Source organism: Semicossyphus pulcher, unplaced genomic scaffold (genome assembly GCF_022749685.1).
Source record: "Semicossyphus pulcher isolate SPU_LCO1_2020_fin unplaced genomic scaffold, fSemPul1.0.p SCAF_11, whole genome shotgun sequence".
In the NCBI taxonomy this organism is placed as follows: Eukaryota; Metazoa; Chordata; class Actinopteri; order Labriformes; family Labridae; genus Semicossyphus; species Semicossyphus pulcher.
In genome coordinates this window covers 27,542,691-27,558,976 of record NW_027211615.1, presented here as the reverse complement: position 1 = coordinate 27,558,976, position 16,286 = coordinate 27,542,691, and the positions used below count along the sequence as shown (strand labels likewise).

At 41.0% G+C, this 16,286-nt stretch overlaps 1 protein-coding gene across 1 annotated transcript; it reads right to left on the bottom strand.

Annotated features, from left to right (window-relative positions):
- Positions 1–9,181: 9,181 nt before the first annotated feature.
- On the bottom strand, positions 9,182–11,661 carry LOC138611993 (uncharacterized). Its single transcript, XM_069685280.1, has 5 exons — positions 11,553–11,661; positions 10,911–10,979; positions 9,786–10,106; positions 9,395–9,652; positions 9,182–9,225 (listed from the first exon to the last, which is right to left on the bottom strand). The coding sequence occupies exons 1-5, from the start codon at positions 11,584–11,586 to the stop codon at positions 9,182–9,184; spliced, it is 726 nt and encodes a 241-aa protein (XP_069541381.1). The 5' UTR covers positions 11,587–11,661.
- Positions 11,662–16,286: the final 4,625 nt, after the last annotated feature.

Below are 16,286 nucleotides of genomic sequence, written 5' to 3'. Positions count from 1 at the left end.
GTTCAAATTAGCAACTGGGCCCCATTCAGACCGGCGAACATGGCGAAAGAGCGATGCAGGGTTGGCCTTCTTTCTGTTGGACAGGTAGGTGCCTCAAACCGGGTCGGACAAGCTAACTGGCGGCTAGCATGCTAGCGCAAAGGTAACCGGCGTTGTTAGCTCGGCGGGGTGGGCGTGTCCTCGCACGAGAGAGTGAGAGTGAGCTTCTGGTGACGAAGAGCCCAGGAGGAGGGGCACAGTTTGAATGTGTTGTTGACAAAATGCAAGAAAAAGTTTGTCTCGACTGTCAGAACAGCCGAGGACTCCACAGGTTCTCTCCAACGTCCTTTACATCGTTGTAAGAAGTTAAGTTACGCAGAAAGTAGCGGTAAACACAGAAAATTGTTTGCTTCTTTGAACAGCTTGCATTCAAACGCACAGATGTTGTAGGGAGACGCCACCGCAGTAATGCCGGCTTGTCCCCGGATTGGGGTACAAATGAAAGTTAATTCAAATGAGTTACTCTGCAAACAGTGTGATAAAAGAGCTCATTGTAAGTTTATCACAAGTTAAAAGGCAGTTTATTTTTCCTCGTGGTGAAGTGAAAGACAAAACGATCTTAGCAGGCTCATTAAACTTACAATATCAACTTTATATTTTACATGAGTACATTAACAGAATCCTCTCCTTTAAAACCTCAGAATGAAATCAGTATTTCTGTTTTTTTATGAGCAGTAATGCTGTAAATGTTTAAAGCAGTGGCCTGTCTGGAGAGTTGATGTTAGCATGGAGGTTGTTGATCAGTGAAGTCTGATGGTTTGCCATCATGTTCATAGTTCACTGTGCCGTCATCTCCATCATGATGTGCCTGTGAAAAACAGAAACACACAAGTTAAAATGGAAGTAGCAGACTATATAGTCATAATATCACTCTGCTGTCTTCCAGGTTTGAACATTTAAAAGGGAATCTGATCATTTCACTGCGTACAGATTGATCACTAAGTAAAGACACAATGGAGAGGCTTAGTGAAAACCAGAGGGACCATATTTTCCCCTTAGAAAACAGTTAGCATTCAACCACTTCCTGGCTAACATCAGCGTTAGGCAGTGTTACACAGCACGATAAGAAAGCTTTGATTTTCTCACCTCGAGCTCTGAAGAGAAGAACAGTCACCACAGTAATGAGGAGGAGTTCAGCCACACGCAGAACCAACATGATGATGTCCAGAACAGAACAATCTCTGTGAACTGTGGAACAGAAATGACGGAGAGGAAAGTCAACAGCAAGAAATCAGGAGCACAAAAAATATGTCAATCATTGTCGACCTCTTTGATCAAGACTGAAACATCTCAACATGTTGGATGGATTAAAGTGGTTCAGCACCATCATCAGCTCAATTTTCAATTTTATGAGCTAAATCCTCCTAAAATAAAGACATTAAAATCAGCTGTAATTTGTGTTTAGGGCTAAAATAAAAATAAATCTGGGAACCCGTCGGCTGTCGTCTGATAAGGGCTGTCAGAGGCAGCGGTTAGAGATAAAGGACTTCCAGCAAAGACTTCCCCTTTATGCACTGCATTGTTTACAGTCTGCTTTAAGACTTTACAGTCTTTATTTAGTGTGGTGTTAAAACTTAAAACTTTTAAACATATTCTTTATTATTTCAGAAATGCAGAATTTTCACAGGCAGCTGTGTGGCAGCTTTATTAACTAAACAACAGGAAGCAGAAAACACCAAACAACACGAAGCAGAATGCTGTAATCCTGCATGTGTTTGCGTAGTGACAATTTAAGAGAAACATCCATCCATCCATTATCTATACCGCTAAGGGTCGCGGGGGTGGGGGCTGGAGCCTATCCCAGCTGTCATTGGGCGAGAGACAGGGTTACACCCTGGACTGATCGCCAGTCAATCACAGGGCTGACTGTAAACCCAGATTTGATTTATAATTAAACTTTTGAGTTGACTTTAATTATTCTTTTATGTTTTGTAAAAAACAAACAAACACTGTCATTACTAAAGTAAATTAGTTAGGTAGTTACTATTCAGCTCAAATGTACACTTTAATTATCATGTTAAGCACAGATAACTTAACATGTTAAGTTTCTGTAGGGAAGGGTAGGGGCTCAATCGTACTTCCGCCTAGCAACAGGTCTTAGCCAATGACTGTGGTCCTAGGGCAGTGCAGAGCATAGATATAGAAACATAGACACCACATTGGCTGCTGCTGTATGTCGCCACTATGTGTCAGCGTGGCCGCCATATTGGAGCGGTCAGGATCCGCTAGTAACAAACAGAATGTGCATTGAGAGATCCTTGATTTCTCAGATCATAATTAAATAAATCACAAGAAAAGACATCACTAATATTAACTAATGATTTTACGTAGTGTTTAATAATGTTTCATTTAGTTAATGATTTGCGGGAAAACACTACTAATGTAAGCTTGTTTTGTCGCTGCATCTAATTAAGGTTCTTTGTTTCTATAACTAATAGTCATTAGTTTTACTGTGTGTAAAAACTGAAACGGTTTAAGGCAACGGGTTCAACTAGCTCGGGCTAAGAGTGTCAAGCGCAACCTTTCATGCTCACACTCGCATGTAAAGACAATTTAGAGTCACCTAACGAGCTTGTCTTCGGACTGCAGCACCCCGAGGAAACCCGCACATGCACGGGGAGAACATGTAAACTCCACACAGAAAGGCCCTCTATGTCCATACTGGGATTTGAACCAGGAACCTTCTAACTGTGAGGTGACATGGCTAACCACTGCACCACAGTCCGCAGCCCCCGCAGCCCCCAATTTACAAAAAACGGAAGTATAAAGATGTTGACTCACCACCATGATGTTCTGTTGAGGCGACATTGACAGCAGACGCTGGATTGGTTAATTCTTTGAAGCTCCCGTCTGTTATTGATTGAGCAGGTGTTGGTGGAAGCAGTGGTAAAGCAAGTGAACACAACTTAAACAGTTCAGAACTAAACTTGTGTTGTGATGTGATTTTTAAATCCAGATCAATAAATTAACAAATAATTTCATCATAAATTTCAATTAATTGTTCAAACAAGTCAGTGAGAGTTGAAACATTAAGATGTAAATACTCACTCTTTTGAACAAACAGATCAACGCGAGTGTCTTCGCCTTCTTGTCGTCCAGATTTGTTGATTTGTCTGCAGACGTAATGACCATGATCCCTCCATGTGACCTTCTTTATGACCAGAGAACAGTCCGCTGTAACACGCAGTCTGTCTGATTTAGCTCCACTGTCAATCTTTCCACTTTCAAACAACACTTGTGCTGAATTTGTGACTGAATAACTGAAGCGCCAAGTTGTTCTTCTGCAGTTCTCGTGATCTTTTGTCACGTTTTCACAGGGCAAAATGACCTCATCTCCAGCTGTGGCAGTGCGGAACAGAGTTTTTGTTTCAGCTGCTGCTGTTGAGTAAAAAGAGAAAAGTAATCAAACTGAAAGGATCAAATGTCTGTTATGTTTGTAGTGTGACAATTATTTCTCACGCTTTAGTTTGCAAGAGATCACTAAACTAATTTTTCTTTCACAATTAAATAAAAATGTGGATTTTAAGTTACATGGGTAAAGTTATTATTTGCATTGTTTCATTAATACATGTGATGAATGTTTTCTTACCTGGAAACTGAAGCAGCGCTAAAATAAATACAGAAGTTTGAATCCATTTGAGCTCAGACATCGTGGTTCTGTCCTCTTCTGTTGTCACGCTCACGTCTGTCTCAGCTCCTACAGCACTCCTTTTTTAAAGATGCTGCACCTACATCCTGTGGTTAGCTTGATCATATCTCGGAGTTTCTTATAGATATCCAAAAAACCCCTCTGTTTTAGGTGTATATTTCTGAGCCAATCTAAAACAGTGACGAGCAAACTTTATATATTAATGCCCAAAATTAGTCTGAGGTTCACACTGTGTCCAGTCCCACATTGCATTTGTGACAACCATGTCTTTCACTTCCTTAGAAGAAGCAGAAGAAGAAAAAGAAGAAGAAGAGGGCTGAGGAAGTTGATTGCGTGAAGATTGACAGTTAAGATTGATGTTTGCAGTCATGCACTTTTTTCCATTACATAGAGTTCATTCAAAAACAGGATTCATGGTGACGTTTGACGGCTAATATGAACAAACAAGTGACGAGTCAAACTCCTCGTCCTGCAGAATGTAACTCTGGATGTCCATCATGTGAAAGAACAGGGAGAAGATGATATTTTAGTGGTCTGAGGTCTGTTGGTTGTTTCAGAGAACTGAACAGGAAGTGTTTCTGTGAGAATGTGGCTACAACATCAGCAGAGCTAAAAACCACTTTAACCCTTTGAATGTTTCGGGTCACTTTAACAACATGTAGCAGCAGTTAAATCACTGATGAGCGACCTGACTGAACTGTGTTTAACTTCTGATAAACAGTAAGAAGCTGCAGACTTAAATACACACTTTGTGGTCCTCTGTTCAACAGTGTAGTATTGCTACAGTGAAGGGAGATCCTCCCCCTGACCAAACACTAGTCTAAAAAAGTGCTTCAACCCCAATACACAAAAAGGGTGTTTGATTCACCTGGTGGCTCAGGTAGCTTTTGAAGAAGTTCTGTATGTGGGAGGAAACGCAGAGGAGCAGAGTGTCCGTCTCTCTCCCTCTCTGCCGTTTTCAGTAGCACTCTCTCTCTCTCTCGGCAGGTCATAGTTCACAGAAAGACATCTAAGCGGGGCTTACATTTGCTTCACCTGGATAGGTGGGTTTCAGCTGAGCATGGGCATATACATTGGTTAGAATGGACACACCATTTAAAGAGCAACCATGGGTACAGGCTGGGTCCCTTGTGAGATAAATCTACCCATATAGTGAGCTAACCCATTTGCAGCGTTTGTGGAAACTAAAGACAAAATTGGCGAGGCCCCAGGTGGGTCCTGACTGTGGCTCTGTCAGGAACACAGGTGTAGAAACATCAGACTGGTGTTTGGCGTCTGGAGGAGTTATCCAAGTAGGACCAAAGCTCACTGGACCCGCCCGCAGAGGCTCTGAGGGTCATCGTAGCAAAGTTTAAGAGGGATCAGAGAACAGAGAAAGTGGCCTTTTAGCATTTCTTTCTGTTGTAGTGTACAGGTAGGGGAGGTAGGGGGCGCTGTTTCTTACTAAGAACTAATAAAGTGTTACAATTACAACCCTACAATTTCATGTAGCAGCAAGTGAAGCAGTATATTTTGAAAAGAGAAGGGGACCGAGCACAGACCCTTGAGGCACCCCTGTGGGTAAGCTGTGGGGTTTGGAAACTTCCTCCTTGCCAAGATACTCTACAAGATCTCCCTGAGAGATTGGACATGAACCAGTTCAGGGCAGATCCTCAGAGAGCTCAGAGAGAGTGGAGAGGAGGATTTGGTGGTTCACTGTGTCAAAGGCAGCTGACAGATCAGCAGCAATCGAGCTGCTTTAGTGTATCACCTTAATACTGCTGGCATATTAAAAAACGCTCCTGCAGAACGATATCAAACGGTTTACAACAGTTTCTCATCCTCAGCCTGATGCCAGAAGAAAATGGCCAACCTGAGAATATGGTGAGTATGTGTGCTACTTATTTCTAAAGGGAGACGTAAAAGAGATGAGGTCTATTCTGTGTTCAGCTCCATGTGGATCATTGTGAGCCCAGCAGCTGTTCGACATAGCAGAGGGAGGATTTACTGCTAGAGGAGGGAGGGTACACCAACAGCAAAGGAGGGACATTCAGAGTTCAGAGAGTTCACTTTTATTATGACTCTATTTGTACGTAAAGGATTTAAAAAACACTTTAGAATGAAGTGGTGTTCAAACTTCCAGGTTGAAAGGGAATCTGATGAATCGCGGTCACTTCATTGTGAACTGATTGATCAGTAACTAAAGAGACACTAGAGAGGCAAAGTGAAAACCCAGAGAAACATGGCGCCATTTGTCAAGTAAAACATTTGATAACTTGTCGGCTCCCCTTAGAAAACAGCTAACGTTAGCATTCAACCACTTCCTATCTAACATCAGCGTTGGGAAGTGTTAAACAACACGATAAGAAAGGTGTACATTTTTAGCAAATAGTAATGTTACCATGTTAATAGAAGCCTGTAGCCTGTAGCATTTCCCCTTTTGAGTCTGCTCTGAGAATTAGACAACAACTAAAAGACTGAGGTTGAAACTATATCCAATGAAGACACAAATGTTTGTCTGAGATGATATTTTAGAGGTCAGAGGTCTGTTGGTTGTTTCTGCAAAATGAACAGGAAGTGTTGAGGTGAGAATGTGGCTACAACATCAGCAGAGCTCTGATGAAACTGATGAGCGTCCTGACTGAACTGTCTTTAAGTCCTGCTGAACAATAAGAAGCTGCAGGTCTGCTCATGTTGTTTCCAAAGAAAAGGGTTTGACTGAAAACACAGTTAGTTCTCCACCGATGCACTGAAATGCAGCAACGCTATGCATGTGCATGAGCATGCGCTGTGCAATTTTTGGTCATTTAAGGTGCATTTCTGTCTGCACACTGTTAAACACAACAGAGTGAAGGTTTACTACTGGCTGTGAACCAGAGGAGGGAGGATTTAGTTCTTGTGCAGGAAAGACATTCATAGTATGAGATGTGACTCCTGGACAGAGACATGTAAAAGACCTCCCAGCTCCTGAGATAAAAGCCAAACACACAAACTGAAAGACACAATTTTTATAGCAGTTTTGTGTCTTTGTAATTTCTAGATGGAGTCATTTCAATCAGAGGCCTTTGACCCTTTGGGCCCCTGTGTTCAGTAATCCATCAAGAATATCCACCTTCCATTATAACGATAGTACATGGAGTAATAATAAAACAGTGTAGGATAATAAAAAGTTCTTTATTTACAGATTATTGAATTATCACACATAATAAACACAAAACTGTGAGAGACTCTAAAACTCAGCAAGCACAGAAGCCAAACACGTGTTGGACTCCTGATGGTGTGCACCGACTAAAGGCATTTGTTGCTCAGCATGATCACATACAAAGTCACTGAGTGGGCCTGGCTATATACAGAGATGATTTATTGATACTGACACTATTATGAAACTGCCCTTCACCAGGGACAGAGGTCCACAGGTCATCAAACTGGGCTCTGGTTCACCTCAAGTATCTGAAAGTGCCTCTAAAGTTAATCCAGACAAAGTTCCTGCAGAAGGAAAATTCACGGAGCTGTGTGCGTTCATGTTTTGAGCTCTGACACATTATTTGGTTTTAGGACGTATCTGGAAGACGATCCTGCAGTCACACTCGAGCGAGAAACACAAAGAGAGAAATTCACTTGTCTTTAGTCTAAATAAACACAACAAATATGTAACACAAAATGCTATATGCTGGTTAATGTAAATGAGCTACTTGTGAAGCAGAGACATGAAACTACCATCGAGCTGCTTCACCTTCAACATCGACAAGTTCTTCTTAAAGTCGGGACGAAACGATTTTGGAAGCAAATTTCAGGAAGTGAAATCAGAGTTAAAAGCTTTTTCCTGTAAATTGAGGTTTTAAATCAAGCTGCTGTTTTCTGAACTGACTGCAGAAAAGTTTTTACAAATGATGAAGGAAAATACATCAGGCTGAAATAATGTGAGTTTAAAGTCTTAACCTGCTGATGTTAAACATTATGAGCTCTGTTGTTGATGGGTGGAGGCTGACCGAGGCAGACGCGTTGGTCAGTTCTCTGCAGAGGGTCTGATGTTTTCATAGTTCACTGTATCATCACCATCATGATCATCACCCACCTGTGAAACACAACACAACACAATCAAAGCAACACTCTGAAACACACACACACACAGCTGACAGTAGATAAAAATAGACATAAGATTACCTGTTGAGCAAAGTAAAAGAAATAAAGAATTGGGATCCAAATTAAACTCTTTGGGGTTTCATTTGGGCTCAGACGTCAACTCTCCAAATGTTAGCACGAGGATGTGAGAAATACTTTGACTTGTTTACATATTACATCACATTATATTTATTCTGCGCTCTCTTCTGTCCAAAACAACCTCAAACTTGTACATTTCATCTCTCAGACGTATTTTTCTGCAGAGTCCAAAAAATATATCCGTGCATGTGTGACACAAAGGTCAGACTGCTGTGAAGCTTTATCCATCAGCCTCCTAAAACCAGCTGTGCTGCGACTACAGCTCAATGTCACACACACTGGTTTGCTGAGTAAAATCATACAAACATGTCATTACTTTGTTTTAAACACTCACCATGTTTTCATCCCTCCGTGTTTTTCTCCCTGAAAAGACGAGAGAAAGAGTCGATTTGAGCTCCTGCAGAGAAACAACAGGCTGAGAAAAACTTTTTGTTCATAAGTTTCACCTGTGAATGTTCTCACCTTTAGTTTGTGTCCATATGTTCACTGTCACAACAGTTATTATGAGCGCTGATAAACCCACAGACACAGCGATGAACCTCCACCAGGCTGCAAACACAATGAAAACATATCAAATATTTATTTGGTGATTTTCTGTGAACAGTTAAAAGATCTGCTTTCTTGTTAGTTTTCTGACCGAATGATAAAAATCTTTAATTCTCTGAAAAGGTTAGTTTCCTCTTTCCTCTAAAGTTATGTTGTATTTCAGACGCTGTCATTACCTGCTGTTCGGCTGCTCTCAGTTGTGCTCATCACTTCAGTCCTTGTTGCTGGTGGGGGTTTCATCGTTGACTTTGTGTGTTCACCTGAAACAGACGACCACAACTCAACAAACTGTTCAGTTCTAAACTTGTGTTGTCATCTTATATTCATACTCCAAATCCATAACAAAGACAAATATTTGAGGTAGATTTTTTTAGACATTTCTTCTGTGATTTAAAACGGAAAACATTCCCACCTGGTTTCTCACCTGAGGGAAGTCTGAAGGGAAACAGCTGCACTTTGTTATTGAGAGTCACCTCACACTGCACTGAGTCATATCTTGATATGTACATGTTATTTAACTTCTCAAAGGTCACAGAGGCAGTGGAAGTGGACTGAGATTCTGTAGTATCTTGAAGATCTACTTCCTGTGGTTAGTATGTCACTTCCTCATAGTGACTTTTATTAATAATTATTTGTGTACATTTCCAACAGTCAGCACAGAGAGAAAAAAGGTTTAGAAGAAGAGATTCAGATGTTTCATTTCAGAATCTGTCATTACCTGCTGTTCGGCTGCTCTCAGTTGTTAGTTCAGTTGTTGCTGGTGGGGCTTTCATTGTTGTCGTTGTTGTGTCCTTATCTAAAATAGACGACAACAACCCAACAAACAGTTCAGTTCTAAACTTGTGTTGTCATCTTATATTCATACTCCAAATCCATAACAAAGACAAATATTTGAGGTAGATTTTTTTAGACATTTCTTCTGTGATTTAAAACGGAAAATATTCCCACCTGGTTTCTCACCTGAGGGAAGTCTGAAGGGAAACAGCTGCACTTTGTTATTGACAGTCACCTCACACTGCACTGAGTTATATCTTGATATGTACATGTTATTTAACTTCTCAAAGGTCACAGAGGCAGTGGAGGTGGACTGAGATTCTGTAGTATCTTGACGATCCACTTCTTTACTGTCATACAGCCACTTCACTCTGGGACTAAATGGTTCATACGTCGACACAGAGCACCTTAATGTCACATTATCAGCGTACTTCTGTTCAGTCACTGGTGAAGATGGAGATATCGTGAGAGAGGGACAACAAGAGTAAATATTACGTCTCTGTAATCCTAATAAATGTAATGATTCAGTTTATGTCTTAAAACACAGTCTGAGATGAAACATGATATAAATACTCACTGGAAACTACAGACAGATCAACTCCACTATGTTCTCCAGATTTGTTCTGTCCACAGGTGTAACGACCTGCATCCTCGTCTGTGACCTTCTGTATGACCAGAGAACAGTTCTCTGTAACACTCAGTCTGCCTGAGCTAGCTCCAGGGTCTCCGTAAATAGTTCCACTTTCAAACATCACTTGTGCTCCAGTTCTTTCTGAACGACTGAAGAGCCAGCGAGTGCTTGTACAGTTCTCGTGATCTTTTGTCTCATTCTCACAGAGCAAAGTGACTTCACCTCCGACTCTGACAGCGAGGAGCAGAGTTTTTGTTTCAGCTGCTGCTGTTGAGAAAATGAGAGAAAATTAAAACAATCAAACTGAAATGATCAAATGTCTGTTATGTTTGTAGTGTGGCAATTATTTCTCAGACTTTATTTCCAGGAGGAGATACAAACCTTTTTCTTTTTTTTGTTAAATTATGAAGCACCTTTAATTATATGAATTTATTATTTGCATTTTGCGTTACATTAAAGTAATAATGTCAAAGATTTTAATTTAAATAAATGTAGAGTCTCTCGCACTCATCACTGTATGCTTTATGATCTAGTAGACTGGCCGTCACTCCATCTACGTAGAAATCTTCATTTATATATTTCTGTGTACAAGGTCATTCTGGGTAAACTGCCCTCATATACACTGAACAAAAATATAAACGCAACACTTTTGTTTTTCCCATTTTTCATGAGCTGAACTCAAAGATCTAAGACTTTTTCTAAAAGGCCTATTTCTCTCAAATATTGTTCACAAATTTGTCTAAATCTGTGTTAGTGAGCACTTCTCCTTAGATACAGTAAAACTGCACATTTTAGAGTGGCCTTTTATTGTGGCCAGCCTAAGGCACACCTGTGCAATAATCATGCTGTCTAATCAGCATCTTGATATGCCACACCCGTGACCCAGAGGAAACCCGCACATGCACGGGGAGAACATGTAAACTCCACACAGAAAGGCCCTCTATGTCCATACTGGGATTCAAACCAGGAACCTTCTAACTGTGAGGTGACATGGCTAACCACTGCACCACAGTCCGCAGCCCCCACAGCCCCCAATTTACAAAAAACGGAAGTATAAAGATGTTGCCTCACCACCATGATGTTCTGTTGAGGGGACATTGACAGCAGACGCTGGATTGGTTAATTCTTTGAAGCTCCCGTCTGTTATTGATTGAGCAGGTGTTGGTGGAAGCAGCGGTAAAGCAAGTGAACACAACTTAAACAGTTCAGAACTAAACTTGTGTTGTGATGTGATTTTTAAATCCAGATCAATAAACTAACAAATAGTTTCATCATAAACTTTCAGTTAATTGTTCAAACAAGTCAGTGAGAGTTGAAACATTAAGATGTAAATACTCACTCTTTTCAACAAACATTTTCAGTTACCTGGTTAGTTCCCCTGGAGACGTGAGAGAGTTTACTATGCTTGTAAGCTCTATTAGCTTAAGTCTAATAAATACACAACTCCGGTCACTTACCACCACAAGCAGAATCTTATTCAGTGGGAAACACAATGGTTAACTAGCTTATTCACCAGGTTAAGAATTAGCCACAGGCACAGCTTTGATAACTAGGCCAACTTCTTGCTCCTCTCTAGCTCCACCCACTTGTCCATATATGGTCACGTCTGGCTCCAGAAAACCAACATGGGGACGGTCAAAATACGGAACTCCAAACCTCAAAATGTCTGAATGTGTTTTCTAAAATTGCATTGTGTTGAGCTCATGTTCTCACCTGTAGATTGAGAGTTGAAGGCAAAACTCTTCATTTTTCCATTAAAACGGTCCTTCACTTCACACTTCAATACGTTATAACTTGATGCTCGAATATCAGGATTCAGGATGTAGGCGTAGCAGTGAGAGTCAGACTGTGATGTTTGTACATTTTGGTTGTGTTCATCCACGTCTCTACCCTCAAACAGCCACTTCACTGTGTATGTACAGTCTCCAGGTGTCCTCACAGTGCAGTGGAGTTTCACATTATGAGTGTCCTTCTGCTCAGTAACTGGTGAGATAAGCGTATTGTGAGAGAGACAACAAGAGGAAAATGAATGTCATCACTTTTGTTTCAGTATAGTGTTAATACAGTTGGAGCTGAAAAAAGGAGGACGTAAGTACTCACTGGTAACAACAGAGAGATAAATCTGAGTGTCTCTGCCGTGTTGTCTGCAGAAGTAACCACCAACATCCTCCTGTTTGACCTTCTTCATCACCAGAGAACAGTCCGATGTAACACTCAGTCTGTTTGATTTAGCTCCAGCGTTTTCACCAATCTGTCCTTGTTCAACCAGCTCTACTGCTGCTGTGTTTCTCCAGTCACTAAAGAGCCATAAGATACTGTCACAGTTCTGCCGACCGTCGATCACATGTTCACACGGCAAAGTGACATCATCTCCACCTCTGACAGCGAAGTAGAGAGGTTGTATTTGAGCTGAAGCTGTTGAGAAAATGACGAAAAATTAACCAAAATGAGAAAATGTTTTATGTTTGTAGTTAGTGTGACAATTATTACTTAACTCTCCACAATAAGGGTACAAATTATAAACTTATAATGAATCCTTAATTTTAATGTATCATTATATCGTATTGCTCATAATTCAGAAATGATCAAGTATCTTGTTTTTTATATTTAACTTAGTAACATGAATTCACTACTTCATACATTAATTGATACACAATCAAAGAAGACGGATAAACTTTGATTTCAGATCCACGTTCACTCAGACTCTCTAAAAGAGGAGGTAAGTAACCAGTTAAGTTTTAGCTTTATGATGTTTTTATGTTGCCTTGCCTATGTGGCTTCATTTCCTGTTTTGATAAAAATGCTCTTTTATTGTGAAAGGACACAAACTGCTGACTGGCTGCAGTACAGGTCATAAAGCCCGCCTCCTCCATGTTAACAGATGGAACATGAGTCAAACTATAAAATCAAAATACACGTCAAATACATTTTTCTCAAACATGGTTTCTGTCATTATAGTTAGTTCTTATCATGCTGATTTATGTCCAAGTGTTCATTTTTCTGACAAGTTTACTTTTAATTAGTTATTTGATGCTGTAAAAATGATGATTGACGGCTCTGTTGACAAACTACAGGCATTGAACTTTCCATAAGCGCAAATATCAACATTTTTCGGACAAGTTTATTTTAATTAGTTATTTGATGCTGTTAAAATGATGATTGACGGCTCTGTTGACAAATACGGTTCCTGCTGCAGATCTGTAGAGGACGATCCGCGAGTAGAAACATAACTAAAACAATCACTACAGTCATTGAAGTTTCCATACCTGTGAACATTAACCTCAGACCAACACAGAGAAGCTGTTCTGCTCTTAAACACGTCGATGGCGGGATCCTTGCTGTTTTTTCAGTAAGTTAAGTGTGTGTTTTGGTGAGCGGAAGCGGCTACGGTGGCGCCACCTGCCGATCTCTACTGTGCAGACTCTGGCTCCAAATGACGTCACCATCGCAAGATGGCAGCGACTATCACAGGGGCTATTTTGGCATCACTTTCGTACAATGAGAGCAGATGGAGACGTGTCGTCCATCTATATGTACAGTCATCAGATAAAACCTCGTCTCCTCTCTCCTCGTGTCTCTCCATGCATCTCTGGTGGGAAGGACTCAGACGCAAGTGAAGGAAGCAATTTAAGAGACATGAGAAGCAGCCATAGCCTCTGGGGCGAACGTGCCAGGCGAGTGATAATCGACTTCCCGTCAAGATTTCCTTTTCAGCGTGCTGCATTGTTACAGAAAGAGAAACCGTTTTCTTGTGATGTACTTGTTATTAACGGGTCTTACCTTTGACGACATTTCAACATCATGATGCAGATTTGTAAGAAGTAAAAATTCAAGCTTTGTCAGGTCTGTCCTCAAGAGGAGGAGAAAACTTTTAAAATGCTTATCTGTTGAACGGAGGTCGGATCGATCTGATGCATTCGAGGAAGTCAAACATATATATATATATATATTTGTTTTCAGCGCTTACAGGCATTTATCATGTTCTGTCCCACTCATTATTACCTAACACCTCCATCGACTTGTCGAGTGTGAGACGTGCGTGACAGTGTGTGCATACAGTTGATCGGATAGCGAGAGTGAGTACAGTTTAGGCTCTTCATTTTGCTCTCAAAGTGCACCAGAGCGATGCATTTAACACAGCAGCCCCTCCCAGAAAATAGTTCCAACGTGACTGCTACAAACTAATCACATAATGTATGTATAATGTATCTTGATAATTTCATCACAGTGAGCAGCAGGAAATCATGATACAACCTGCTTAGCTTAGCATTACTAAATTGTATGATTTGTACCTGTATTGAAAACAGTTATCTCTAAAAGTTGAACTCAAAGTGGTAAAAACAGGACAGTCCTTTAGTTGTCTTAGCTTTATTGTAAATAACAAAGTACCTTCAACAAAATTGATGCAAATGTTTTTTGTAATTAGAAATAAATTTATAAATGTGATAAATCTATTCTTACCTGGAAACTGAAGCAGCGCTATAAGAAATACAGAAGTTTGGATCCATTGGAACTCAGACATCATGAGACTTTTTTCTTCTGTTGTCATGCTCCAACTGTCTGAGTTCCTGCAGTGGTGCTATTTTAGAGACTTCCTGTGGATAGTATGTCATTTCCTGTAAACAGCAAGAAAAACACTCCTGTTCTGAAGACAGAAGAAGAGGACTGAGGAAAGTGTCCAAGATGATATTTTAGTGGTCAGAGGTCTGTTGGTTGTTTCTGAGAACTGAACAGGAAGTGTTTCTGTGAGAATGTGGGTACAACATCAGCAGAGCTCTGATGAAACCACTTTAACCCTTTGAAGGTTTTAGGTCACTTTAGAAAACATTCAAAACATTGATGTTTTGACTTCACTGACTTTACCTGCTGCTATTGTTCATCAGTTCTTTGTGACGTATTGTTAGGAGTGATCAGTTCCGTCTTTCCTTCTCCTTACTTTGGACTGGTTTTCATTGAGAAACAATGAGGTGGTTGGTAATGCTGTATTGATAGGACGTCATGGTGATGTCCTGAAGTCTCAGGCTCAGATGTAAAAGAGAGTCCACACGTGAGACACCAACTATTGAGTTGAGGCAGTCTACGGGACGACGGCAGCTACTCACCTCCCACTCATGAAGTTGGATGAAGACCAGCATTGTTACTTCTTTTTTCTTTTGGGGATCCAACCAGCAATCACAAGAAACGGAACTAACGTAAACGTTTGGAGACGAGCACGACGCTCCCGAGGACCAGTGCTGGGGAGGCTTCCGCTAGGAGCTGCTAATAGACTTGGAGGTGAGCTGACCAAGTAGTTGTTTCTCCACTCAGTTGAAACCCACGTCCAGCGTCTCCCCCGTTTCCTCTTCTCCTCTTTGTTGCACGCTCCAGGTTAGGGCTAGGTCACACACTCAACTCTAGACTTGCCTAGTCCGTAACAGTATCTAACCAGCAGAGGGAGGATGTACTACTAGAGGAGGGAGGTTATAACACCAACAGTAAAGGCGGGATGTTCAAACTTAAGAATATTAACACTGTTAGTACATGAATGATTCATAAAACACACTTTAGAGTGAAGTGGTAGATAACACTGTGATCAGATATAATGAAGAGAAGACTGAAAAGCATTTAAGCAAAACACAATAATCTAATGCGGCAACCGATTTGTGCGTGCTGCCATCTTGTGGAGCCGCCATCACCGCGGTGGCCACTCCGTGTCCGCTGCTGCCTGCCCACTGTGACGGTAGCATAGTTAGTCGGATTAAAGACACACTCTCATTACTAATGAAGGTACCTTAATCAGGTGATCTTTACATTATTTAGATTTTACATATTAGACATCAGTTACAACAACAGCCTGATAACATGATGAAGAAACCATCCACCGGGGCGCCGGTTTAGCTCAGTGGTTAAATCTACAGAGGATATTGTCTTCTATGCAGCGGCCCCAGGTTCAACTCCCGCCCTCTGCCCCCTGCCGCGTGTCATCCCCACTCTCTCCTCCCCCATCTCTGCCACCATCCACTGTCCTCTCTCTAAATTAAAAGGTATAAAAATGCCCAAAAAAGAAAAAGAAACCATCCGCCAAAGTAGCTAGGACTAGCTCCAGAAGTCTCTAGAAGTCGCCAGACGTCATATGCCTATTTGCATATTGGTGACGTCATCACATATTAATTTGCATAAAGTTTAGTAGCTAGTAGAGGAACGTTATACACGCGATCATTTCATTAATCACCTGACGAACAACAAAATGCACCTACAGGTCATTCTGAGGGGGCCAAAATTACTGTAGTAATAATAGAATAATTATAATATTCTCAATTAACTTCTGAAGAATATCTTGGTCCTTTTCAGGAGGGGCGCTGTCGTGGTTCCCTGAGCCAATCACAGCGTATAGGTGAGCGTGGGAGTGGTTCAAATTAGCAACTGGGCCCCATTCAGACCGGCGAACATGGCGAAAGAGCGATGCAG